Below are 13,007 nucleotides of genomic sequence, written 5' to 3'. Positions count from 1 at the left end.
AAAAGAATAAATGCAGCAGCTTATAGCAGATATCATAGTATTTTGCATCAGCTTGTATTCAAAAGAATTGGTTTTGAATTCCTTGTAAGCATCTATGGAGTACACTCACCAGGAATTGCTCCAGTAAAAAATACCCAGAAGTATAAATGGGTGAACACTTGTAAGTAGCTCAGTGTACTAACCTGACATTCTAAATTGCCTTGGAGCGAAGTGTGAGCTAAATGAATTAATAGGACGCAGTAGTGGTAAATAATAGTAATCAGTAACTCGTCACAAATCCATACAAATCCATATTTTTTAATACTCTCTGTACTCACCAATTCAGACTGACATGAGTTTGTTTCATATACTTGCTTGTCTGACCACAACACTGAAGTGGCAGACATTGTTTGGTTGTCAGAACAGCTGCTCGGCCAGATCAATACGATAATCCGCCTCTTCATGGGCTTCTTTGACCTCCCCATCACAGCTTGCCACCCGCCATGGGTTTTGTTTGTGTAACCCACCTCTCTTTTGCTCTGCAGGTCAGTGTAATCCCACCCTGCGTCCGGGCGCTGACCAGGATGCTGTACTGCCCATACTGCCGGGGTTTGCCGAACACCAAGCCCTGTGGGAACTATTGCCTCAACGTTATGAAGGGCTGTCTGGCCAACCAGGCCGATCTGGATCCTGAGTGGAACCTCTTCATCGGTAAGACTTCGTCCATCAACCAGAATTCATATGTCACTGTTTCCTTGGAAACAGGCAGTCTTTGTCCAGATAATTTTATCATACTGAAAAAAGAAACTTTAATGTGCATTTGGTTGGCTACATTCTGAATTTGGGGGGCGCGGTGGCGCAGTGGGTTGGACCGGGTCCTGCTCTCAGGTGGGTCTGGGGTTCGAGTCCCGCTTGGAGTGCCTTGCGGCGGACTGGCGTCCCGTCCTGGGTGTGTCCCCTCCCCTTCTGGCCTTACGCTCTGTGTTACCGGGTAGGCTCCGGTTCCCCGTGACCTCGTATGGGATAAGCGGTTCCGAAAATGTGTGTGTGTGTGTGTGTGTGTGTGTGTGCATTCTGAATTTGTTTTGACTGTACCATTGCTTATTTTATGTTGGTTGGAATTTCATCCCCGTTATTTCGCCCAGGAGACAGGGGAATGAGACACAAGTGTTGACGACGCTTAAGCCCAGGGACCACATGGCATCTGCATAACTTCCTGCTAAACACCTGAGATTAAAGGCATGAATTTAACATCCCCTTTTGGTTTGCAGAGTGTGTGCAGTTATTTAGAACAAGCAGGAATCCCGTTGGAGCGTGTTAGTGAGCAACACATCAGAGGTTTCTGACAAGCTGGCCGTCAGAAAGGACCAGGCGAAATAATGCCACCCCTCTCACGGGAGTTACGAGACGCGTCAGAACAGCAGACGGCTCAGAGCACCGAGTGAACATTTTCAGAGCGCTGTGACAGATACAAGGGAATGTTCAATTCACTTGGATGAAACAGCCCGCTATTACGGAATTGCTACTTTAACCGTAAGCCTAGAAATAATTTGATACAGTCGCTGTAAATTAACTGAGCACTTTAAATTCCTCCTTCATTCCCTGTCTTTACTCAAACCAAACCACGCAGGCAACAAAACAAAATAAAATGGTCAGAGAAATTTGGGGATGTGCTTTGCAATTTTAGATCTCATGAATAGTTGCAGAAAGGAAATTATAGTTACTTTGGTTTCCTAGCTAAAACCTCTGGAATTATGACCATGCCAGTTGACATCAAATTATCCTTATGAAAAACTGTAGTGTTTAATTATTTACCTAATTGTTATCCTGTTTTAATTGTGATTCAGTGAAATACAAATATTAGCATTCTGAATTTCCTTTGACCTTTCTCAGAACATGTATGGGGCTGTCACTGAATTTACAATCAATTTACCTCCAGGGGGCATTTCCCCTACATTGGAATTGCATATCCATTGTTAACATGAGGGATTAAATGTCATTTTTTTGTTTTCTGAAGCCCTGACATTTCATATTCATTTTTGCCCTAAGGATTTTTAATTAGCAATTGGAACAACCACAAAGATGTATTGATTTTGATTTTGAGACAAATTCCTTCCTTGCGAGGGTATCCGATTGATCACATCTTTGAGAATATTTTTACTTAAATATTCATCAAACAGCTGATGGAACGTGGGTAGCTCCTCTGAACACCATTAAATGTGAGATTAGATGTGTTTTTCCTCATAACTGACAGTCCTCTCCCCAGCCTTGCAACCGTGGCATTTACCATGTGTTGTTGAGAGCCTTTGATATGTGGAACAATAGATTCAACCTTTGACTCACTGAAAGTTGTTTCCGTTTCACTTGTTTCCTTACCTCTGTATGCTGCAAAAACTTGTATACTCCAAAAACCCTGCATACTTATATAATTAACCATAATCGCAAAGCAAGTTGTCATTGGTGGTGGGTGGTCTGTGAATATATTTTCTAAAGTTTTCTTTAAGACTCATTATGTTTTTATTGTTTTTTTTTTTCTTTGCCTGTCACGGCACTCTTTTTAAATGCTTAACAGGGTATTACACGTTAAATATCTATAAATCAAATGATGTCACGTCATGTCATGAAGACATTCAGGGTTCCTTCGACTTTGCTCAAAATACTGCTGCTATGTAGGCGCTCACTCATTGTCGTTTCAGTCTAACACCCTGTTCCAGATAGGATTGGCTGTTGTACAGTGTTGGCTCCACCTTTTTGTATGCTGCTTGGGCTCTCACTTCTTGCCCACCATGGTTCCTCTAGGATAAACCCATTAAAATTAGTAATTGTACAAGTAGTCCAGAAATTATTGTTTCCACAGTTACAGAAACTAAACCCATTACAAACATGCTTTGACTGAGAATATTTTTAAAGCAGGGTTTTGTATAAACAACCAGATTACAGCGCTTATCTCAGACTCTTATCACACATTTAGTTGTGCTGATAAATAATGAACATGGGATGCCGTTTTGTGAAATAGAGCCAGCAGCACTGGATTTCAATTAAACATTTTGTCTGTCATATTTGTATATTTATTTTATTTATGCACTAGTTTCTTATTTAAATTTAACTGGCATATTGAAATATTTTTCTACATATTTTCTTAATTCAATACTAAGTTACACTTTCACACATAATTTAAATGATATGTTTATCTGGATATTTAAATATTCAGTAAATGATGCTAAAGGGTGTATCAGCACTGCCCAGTGTGAAATCTGAACCTGCAAGTTCAAATTCTGCATCTGTAATCCCTGAAGAATCAACTGCTCTCCAGTGTTGCCCCCAACTTTGTGGGATGGTCCTTTTAACAATCACTGAAGTCAGGGGATCTTTTTTCCTTTTGGACATGAAATGCATTTTTTTATTACTACAAAAAATCCACAAAAAACATTTGTAGAGCATTTTGATAAAACAAAATCATGTTTGTACATTTCTAGGAACCTTTTAAAAGATATGCATCTTAATTCCAGCTCACCTACCAGGTCGCGAAGCTGATGTTTTCTTTATCGACCAAAGCAGGAGATACCAGGGAGAAAGAGGGAAATCGCCCTCACAATCTGTTGGCTGAATTCTTGCTTTGTGGCACCGTTATCGCACCTCAACCCACATTCTCACACCTCTCTAGCATTGAGATGGAGCTATGGCAGAAAGATACTTTCAGCAGAATTCCAGTTATATCAGAATGTTGGCTATTCACATTCCCCATAGCCTGACCTTAACTCATCTTCAGCCAGGTGCTTATGTAGAGTCATCGTGGTGCAGCCAAATGTGGCAGATGTTTATTCAGTCAAATTTATTTTTTAATTCTCTCCGTGGAAATGTTGAATCGTTAGTATTCACTTCCCAGTATAGATATTTGGCACATTAGTTGTACTGGAATGTTATAGAGAAACCCCTCAAATTACACAAATAGACTATTCTTCGATCCCTTACGCCAGTCAAAAGTTGCGTATGTCAGATTTCCCCTCGTCTCTTTCCATTCAACATCATCATGTACTCCTTTATATGTGCAGCATCCTTCACTATTGTATTTATAGTTGATACAGCTAAACCTGTTTCCCCTACTATAGACAATAATCTTTTTCCTCTTTCATACTTCCTTATTATTTTCAATTTCATCTCCAAATCGATTGCTGTATGCTTGCGAGACGGTTCTCATTTTCCTTCAAGTGCACGTTTACCACCAGGCATTGTGAATCATGAAATGGGTGAAAAATATGTGAAAAAAGTGCTACACAAACTAGAGGAGATGCGTTCACGGCTCAAAACACGCGGGAACTGGGAAGATGCAGCTTTCTGATTGTCTGGCTACGTCAACTTGCGCTTAATATTTCAGATGTTTTGCGTAAAATAAAAGCTCTGTCCGTGAGTAATGTGTATGCCGGGAATTTTCTATGTAAATCCAGATTTACGTAAGTCAAATTTATGCAAGCAGAGCGGTGTCTGTACTGGCATGTGCCACCATTTTGGTTTTATTTAATAGAAGCAGGGCTTTATTTGTAAAATGCAGTTATCATTCTCACAAAAGGTTCCCTTGGTGTTTTTTTTTCTTTTTTTTTAATCGTTCAGGTGCAGCGTGTAGCGAACTATACTCCAGGACTTGCTTTGAAAGCCCAGGGAACTCATAGTCTCGCACTGCTGATTGCTCACAAGATGTCAACCCTCACGTGTTTATTATTTTTTATGAAATAAAACTGATTTGTTTCACTCTTCATTCTGGTCCTGGCAGTGGCAGGCCTACACTTTCTTTTGCCTCAGGCAGGCGAAGAGTGCAGCTGGCCTACAAAGTGGGCCTGCAAAATAGAATATGAATTTCTTCCAGCAAGAGCGCTGTTGGATCCTGTGGGACTTGAAGCCACTGTTGTCACAGGCACTTTTTATTCAGAGTATCTGTGTTTTGAAGCTAAATGTGTATTAGTTTCTATCACTGTGTATTTCAATGTGCATTGGTTTCTGCTGTGTTTGTTGTACAAGGTTGGTGAAGAAAGTATGCAATTTGTTCAGTATGGCTTACACGACTGAGAGCTAGCACGCTGAATGAGATGTTTTCATTCTTACAAGTTCTCAGCAGTAAAAACAAACCGATGAAATGCCAACATTGCAGAAGTGTTGCAGTTCAACCACTCTGGCCACAGGAACCAATCCTAGATGTCTTCCCAAAGAAATACATGGGAAAGGCTTCATTTACTTCCACATATACAGAAATACAAAATACATGGTCAGACTTCCACAGGTCGTTTAATGCATGTGTTTGTAACTGTTAATAGCTGTGTCAACCAACATACTGTAGCCCGAGAGCTCATGTTGTGCTCAGGATGAATTTACCCTTTGGGCCCATCTGAAAAAGTAATAACCATTTACATTCAGCTGACATTTTTCTCCAAAGTAACTTACAGCATTAAGCTACTTCCCATTATTTACCCATTTATACAGCTGGGTATTTTTGTAGTGGAGCAATTTAGGGAAAGTGCCTTGCTGAAGGATTCCACGTCTGGAAGTGGGATTCAAACCACTATGTTACCAGCTGCCCCGTTAATTCTAACGATATGTTGTTTAATCTTTTCCTAGGTAATGACTTTTTTATTTAATCTTATATAAGCGGGTTTCTGGTGGAGTAATGTTTTATATAACAAAATAATGATGCAGCACAGTTTATAATTTAGCAGTAATCACAGCTGAGAAGACTTGTGGATAGGTGGCATTCATACTGAGATGTTAGGTTGTAGCTGGTCCTCATCATAAATATCTAGCGAGCATCAGTTCAGCTATCATCTAGGTATCTTCTTGCACGCGTAACAAAATAGAGCGGAAACTTCTTTTTAACAGGTTTAAATTTTGTTTCTAAGTAGTTTTGGACATTTCATCTCCTAAAAGTTTCAAAGATGATGTTCTGCAGCAATCTGAAAACTATTTTTCATTGAGGTTCCCCCCTCCCCCCCATTTGGACTCTGAGTGCCGTAAGTATCTTAGCTGGAAAGAAAATAAGAAGCTCTGTTTATTCCCACAACCCTGGCATTTCGAGAGCTAGACTTCCAGCTGTGGTTACCAGAGTTCTTCTCGTTATTTATATATAAGAACTGGAATAAAAATGATGTGGAGTGCATTTGTTCTGTGGGATAACTAATCTTGGGTTTCCGTAGAAAAACTGGAAAACTACAATACCATTGTGGGACTTTCTGCTAAAACTCAAAACATGTTAACTGAAAAGCTGCAGTGTATGTATCTTTTCTGCTTTTCATTTATATCTCTACAGGATGGAATTTTGCATGTTTGATTGTCATGTTTTTCAGATGGAAGTGTTTTAAAAGTAGATTAGCGAATGTGCTGTATATTATTATTACTGTGAACACACTGAGGCACAATAGAATTGCCATAATATGTGCTTGTAGATAAATAAATAAATAGAAGTATAATAGCATCATATGTTGTTTCTTCAGGCCTGATAATTCTAATTACCACCTATTGCTGTAACCTTTTCAAGTGCATTTCCCATACTAACAACTATTGATCAAATTGTGCGTTTATCTCAGTGAGATAGAAAAAAATGCTGATTAGAACTTTTTATCTAGTAAAAAGAATAGCTTTATTTCCTTTGTTTCATATCTGAAGGAAACTTGAAGGGTAAATTATCCATATTAACAGTAATGAAAATGTAACAGGAGCAATAACTCACGGTAGTGCCAATTAATTTGTGCCTGGTATGATGGGAATTTCTGCATTCGTGTTCCACCAGAAAACAAACAATCAAGTAAAGTAACAAAAGAAGTTATTGCACATTAAATGTAACAGCTGTTTATTATCCAAATTACAATATGGATCTCTTTTGTAACATTCCAACTGTTATTAAGGGCAAATAAATAAAAAAAAGATACAAACATTCAGGAAGCATAAATTATGATGCTATAAAAAATATTGTTACAAAATGCAAAAGTGTCTGACATGAATGGCTCATCATTTTAGGAACAGTAATTATAGCACAAATACATGGATTATGTATGGAATGTAGAAGTGAAGAGCCATAGAGGTGTGTGAGCTACTTTTGTAAAAGCCTTGGTTTACCTCCAAGCATCATGACCCCTGGAAACATGGAGAATACCGTGTAAAAGGCCATCTTCGAAAATCATGGGAGTCAAAGGGCTGCCAGGTCCTAGGATGAGGCTTATTATGACCTGCTGTGTGAAAAGTATGTGGGCGTGTTGCCTTCTGCTCTAATATACTCATCACCAAGGTGAGGTTCTGCTTGCGCAAGAGACCACATCCCCTCTCTTAAACCCTACAATAGGCAAAGAAAATTTAATGAATAAATGAATGAACCGACTGATGGGTTGAATGGATGAATTCATTTAGCCGAATTAAAGAAATTACTGACGGATTGCAGGGATTCAAGTGTTACTCGGTCGACAGAGCAGGCGCCCAGAGTTGGCCTGGGGGATTTTAATTCTCCAAATTTAACTTCAAAGAGAATGTGTGGCTGACTCCACATCTGTTTTTTTTTTTTTTTTTTTTTTAAATCGTCTTTCCGCCTATTCATATCTTGGCCTTTGGTATTCAGAGAACCAAATCCCACACAGAGCAACAGCAGTGCTCCTGCAAAGGGTGAGTTATTTCATTAACATACGCCAGCCATTAAGAGGTGATTATCATCTTCATTAATATTTGAACGGGAGTCTTCGAAGGACATTATTAAAAAGAGAGAATTACACAAATTAACAAATTTTTTTTCCATACAGTAGGTCATCCTGTCCTTTTGAAACCAAGAGCACATGCTGCTTTTTTCGTCATTAAGTTGCTGAAATGTTGCTCAAAAATTTTATCTTAATTTTCTAGAACTTTTGAGTTTGAAAGTTAAATTGTATTATTAGTGTTTTCATTCATTCATAACCAATAACCACTGGTCCAGTGCAGGGACATGGTGAGTATATAGTAAGCCGTACTTATTGAGTAATTTTTATGTGATTGACCAGTGAAGAGTTCATAAAAAAATAAATCTATTTACTTTTTTGGGAGGGGGAGTGCGCGGTGGAACCACGTAATAGATGCGTCGTAAAGATGAAATGAAGTCGCTTTAGACATAATATAGCCTGTCTGAACTGCTTGCCCCATACGGGGTTACAGGGAGACGGGGCCTAGCCTGGCAGCACAGGACGGGGGGGGCTGGAGGGGGAGAGGACGCACCCAGGATGGGACGCCAGTCCGTTGTAACACACCCCAAGCAGGGACTTGAACCCCAGACCCACCGGAGAGCAGAATCTAGTCCAACCCACTGTGCCACTGCACTACCATGCCCTCCCCCTACATAATATAGTCTAACACCTATTCAAGTCAGAAAAGAAGATGGTGGTCATGGACTTGAAGTTCTTCATAGATTTGTCACTAGTAGAACTTGTCTGTCTCCCAGTAGTTCAAGAGAGCTGCCGTATTTACAATCCAGGATGAAGAAAGGTACACACAGACACATATGGTACCTTGGCACACAGCATACAGGGAATTATTCAAGTTTCACAATGAGATGAATCCCCTTTTTTGCTCAGGAGGGTTGCGGCAGAGTGGTCCTACAGCACATTACGGCTGTTAATCTGCAATAATATCACAGTAGAGATGACAAGGGTGAGCCATGGATCAACCAAAACAAATGAATCTAATGTGCTTTAATGAGACGACAGCTGGCATGGAGAACGTTTGCCAAAAACGAGAGTCTTGGAGGGAATCAGGGACATTTTAAATCAGAAACTTATTTGTGTTCGAAGTAAGAGTGATTTGTGTAATGTTCAATCTCGATGCGGCTCAGTGCTTCACATGAATAATTTTCTGTTTCCAAACCCCAAACCATATGGTGGAATTTATGTATGCTTTAGTTCTGAGTTCATCCTTGCGTCCTTATCATTTCCCATAAATTGAGCAAGATTAAATACACACGTTGAGTAACTGGATATTATTGTGTTGAATTATTTATGTACAAAAAAGTTGAGTGCTGTATTTCTTTTTTTATTTATTCTTTGTAGCTGTAGAGGTTTTGTTTTCTAAATTAAACCATGGGCCTGACTGGTTATTCTAGTCAGCCTGATTTGTGTTTCCCAAGGAGTCCTTTTTGTCAAGTACATCTCTGGCCAGTTGGAGTTTATTGTTCCCTGCTGGTTTAGGATGCTTTCAATTCAAGCAGCTGAGGGTTAAATTGGCACACGTCTCCTAAACACGGTAACTGCTGAACAAATCTGCCCTAATAGAACAGTAATGAAGCAAGCCACTCTGGTTTTTTGCTGTTGGATTATTTCCTAATGTACCCGAGTGGGTGATTACTTCTCAGCATCTAGGTGTATGAATATATAAATATCATCTTCTGGCTGGATATTTTGCCATCATTGCATTAGTGATATGAATTCATAAAATTTTGGTGGCAAAGCTTCAAATATTCCATGTTTTTTGATAAAATGTAGATTTTTGTTTTGCATTGAAGGAAACATTCATTCATTTTACACATTTCCATTAATAAATGCATGAAACTGCAGGTGCAGTTTATTCTTGTTTTTTAACTCCCCCTACTTCCCACCCAGGTATTCCTGAGAACACTGGCATAATTAGGTTTTAATTACCATCAACCACAGTGGTTTTATTTTGCAAATCACTTAATTACATAAACTTTACATCCCTGTTGAATGATGTGCTTAAAGGTCATTGAAAGAAACTATTTATCTGAGGTCCAAGGAGCATCTTGGTGTAATCATACTACCTCCAATAAATTGCAATAGTACATCAGTCTCGGGAAAAATGTGTTTCCCTCCAGATTATGCTGGACGTATCATTATCATTTTTCTTGTCAACAGCTTTTTTTTTTAGACCTTTTTAGGTGGAAAGAGGTGAGAGAGTCCTTAAGTTTATCATATATTCCCCTCACATACTGGCAGCATTCAAGCTTATGCTCAGAAAGATGCATGCACATCTCCTTGGTCAAAGTCTTAAATTCGGCTTTCTGGATCATAAAGTTATAAATACAGCACCAAAGTGACTGCAGACACTTATTTTTTATTCTTATGTTAAACCAAGCTGACAAAACTGTAGGCTATAAAACAATGTGCTATTACATACTGGCCAAGTGTGCAATATAACTGTACCAAGGTCTTGCATCAAAAAATATTTGCCCTCATATTTTCCCAAAGGTTGGATTAAATGCACTCTGCTTATAAGAAGAAAAATTTCTCTGCCTGGATCTATTTTTAGGTGAAATGTCGAGGGTTTCAAATTGGCCAGTGGAAATTACTGAGTTTCCTCTTGGCAATATCTTCATCATCTCACCTAATTGAGATATGGGCTTGTGTTGTCCTTTGTTGACTTCTTTGTCACCACAGTGTAAATGATCCATATTGATTTTGTTTGCTCATTTCTTTTTAATTGCAAGGTTTGTTTTACTGTGTAACATTACCTAACCACAATCTTGCGATTCACCAAAATTTTAGTCACTAATATTTCCTGCCCTGTGAGAAGGGTCTCTTGTGAATTGGATATAAATACAAGCCCCTCTACTTCAAGACTGCCACTAATCACTATCCAAAAGACTGAAAGGTTAGTAAACTCCACTATCCAGCTGAGAGGAAACTGACCATAGGCAGAATGCTTTCAGTCTTAATAAAATGTAGAGCTTTTTCAAAAAAGTAAAATGTATAATAGCATTTGAATTTTTTATTTAATAAAGGACACCACTCCAGTACAACAAAGGTTCTCTTTCAGTAAAACGTTGGGTTTTTTTGGTTGTTCATCGTTTCTTTTGATGTGGGAAGCTAGTTAAAATTAGTTATATTCACCCCCCTTTGTCCCCAGTAGTGTCACGTGACATAATTGGAGTTGCATGACTTTATCGTAAATGTGCTTAAAAATTTCTGTTGAGTTTGAATTGGAAATATGAACTTGAATCCTCCCACCTCTTTCTAAGACTGCCTTTTGGAGAAGACCTAGGCTATGAAGGCACCACTGGTTGCATCGATCTTGGTCTTAGTTCAGCGATCACTGTCTACACATGAAAGCCATATGTCATTTTAAGTCAATACTGCAAGGCACAGAAAGTGAATGTGAGGATGAATAAGTGCTTCAGGCTTGAATAATCCATTTCACATAATGTGACCAGCATTGCATTGGTCCAGCACATACGTAAGAATAATGCTCTGGTTCTGTAAGCAGAGCTAGATTTTTTTACTGAGCAGAAGCAAAAAATGAACTGACTGCTCAGATTTTTTAAAAAAAAAAAGTAAAGTTTTTGGGCAAAAATATATATGCTCTAATAGGTACCAGTTTTGCTCCTTGTAAAAATGACAAACCGTCTCTGTCGTTCTCCAGCCACAATGGACCGGATTAGGTTCTCCTCTTTAGCACTGGCCATATTCTTGGGCATCAAACTAAAAGAAAGGGCACTGTGGTTCCTAAATACCAGCGGCATAGAATCCACACATGGGACAACTGGTGCTTTCGCTCTTCATGTCCACCTCCTCCAATAATTTTACAGTGACGCTCACCTTTCACCCTGCTCAGGGCAGCTGCCAAACTATTATAGGGTTTTTGGCAAATCTGGTCCTTGAGGATTTCTGAGAACACTGTTTTACTGAATATGCTACAGGCCTATTCTGGAGGTGAGCCTCATAACACTTGCCTTCAGGAGAGTGTTTAAATGGGTAGCGAATTAACCAAAGGTACTCATTCTTGCATGGATATCTATGGGACTCAGGGCTTCATGTTTGAGATACAAGTTTCTTTTTCTTTTTTCCTCTCTTTCCTTTACAAAACACATTCGGTATTCCCTTTGAGTCAGTGGATGCGAGCAAGTTCCCCGTTCTGTAGCGTCCGTCGAAATGACTGAGCGGCTGATAGTGTCTGTGACAGATATGGCAGGTACAAACAAGATAGTCTGTTCCTGCTTGTCAGACGGTGAGGGGGTGGACGGCTTTGCTCAAAACTGAGCACTGGTGTGTTCCGTGCCTTCCTTCATGGGGGCTCTAATCTCAGCTGACGTATACAAGGACGACTGTACCTCAGTTTCCGATGTTTACCTAAAAGTGTGGGAGGGCAGTCTCTCCCCTTGGTTCATGCACAGAAATGGCATCTGTGTTCCATTTATCGTGCAGGTTTTTTTTTTTTTTTTTTCCATTTCCATAACGTTTGAAGTTTTTTTCTTTTCTTTAGCCTCAATGTTGACAGAAATGGATGAATGGCCTTTAACTGAATTGAAGGACACTGGGAATCTCTGTTTCTCTCTCGCTGTATCTAATCCTCAGAAGAATAAGTACTGCTGTGCTACTGGAGCACGCCATTGCCAGGAGGCCCTGGTCCTGTGGTGTGTCCTCCATGGACCAGCTGGCAGGATGTAATGCAGACTGGCCCTCTGGGAAATTGTTAAAAGTGCTACCTGGAGATTTTGTCCATTTTAAACATAATTTACCTCTTTTGTTGCGTGTAAGCAGTGGCAGTGGGTCAGTATAGGTGATCGAGGGTATGCAGGTGACTCAGTGCACCATACAGAAGGTGGGATCATTCTATAGATGTAGAAAGGTTGTCCAGGGGGTCTGTTGTGAACTGAAATGTTTCATGGCATTTTATGGAATTAAACTTTCAGTTTTACTGCTAACCATGACTGCATAACAATTTCTTATCATAGACAAGCATTGGATGAACTGCTAAGATTCTGTAGTTTTGGTAATTTCAGTAAAACACTAAGCAATGCTGTTTATTTTTCTGTTTTTTTTCTTTACTTTTTCAGAACACAAACACAGCTAAACCAAAAATATATATATATCATTTTATCTTACTATTAAAATATAATTTGTAAGTAAAGATTGAATTTCCTTTCTCTAAAAAGAAAAGGGATAGTCTTGAGGATAAAATATAAGACTGAACTGCCCCATGTTATTATACCTCGTTGTAATGGACATCTGGGAATGATGTCTTTGGTTTCTCGTGTTGATTTGGTCTCTAGTTCACTAGGTATAGATGTTGCATTGTTTTTGTGA

The 13,007-nt window shown here is 39.2% G+C and overlaps 1 protein-coding gene across 1 annotated transcript in view; it reads left to right on the top strand.

The window, feature by feature from the left end:
- Positions 1-13,007, top strand: part of LOC108942524 (glypican-6-like) — a 198,586-nt gene that overhangs the window by 123,449 nt on the left and 62,130 nt on the right. Inside the window, exon 4 of the mRNA XM_018765937.2 lies at positions 525-690. Coding sequence (XP_018621453.2) covers positions 525-690 — 166 coding nt within the window. The remainder of the gene's footprint in view (positions 1-524; positions 691-13,007) is intronic.

Source organism: Scleropages formosus, chromosome 14, assembly GCF_900964775.1.
Source record: "Scleropages formosus chromosome 14, fSclFor1.1, whole genome shotgun sequence".
Lineage (NCBI taxonomy): Eukaryota > Metazoa > Chordata > Actinopteri > Osteoglossiformes > Osteoglossidae > Scleropages > Scleropages formosus.
Note: the sequence above shows the minus strand (reverse complement) of the source record. Positions and strands in the feature narration are given on the sequence as shown.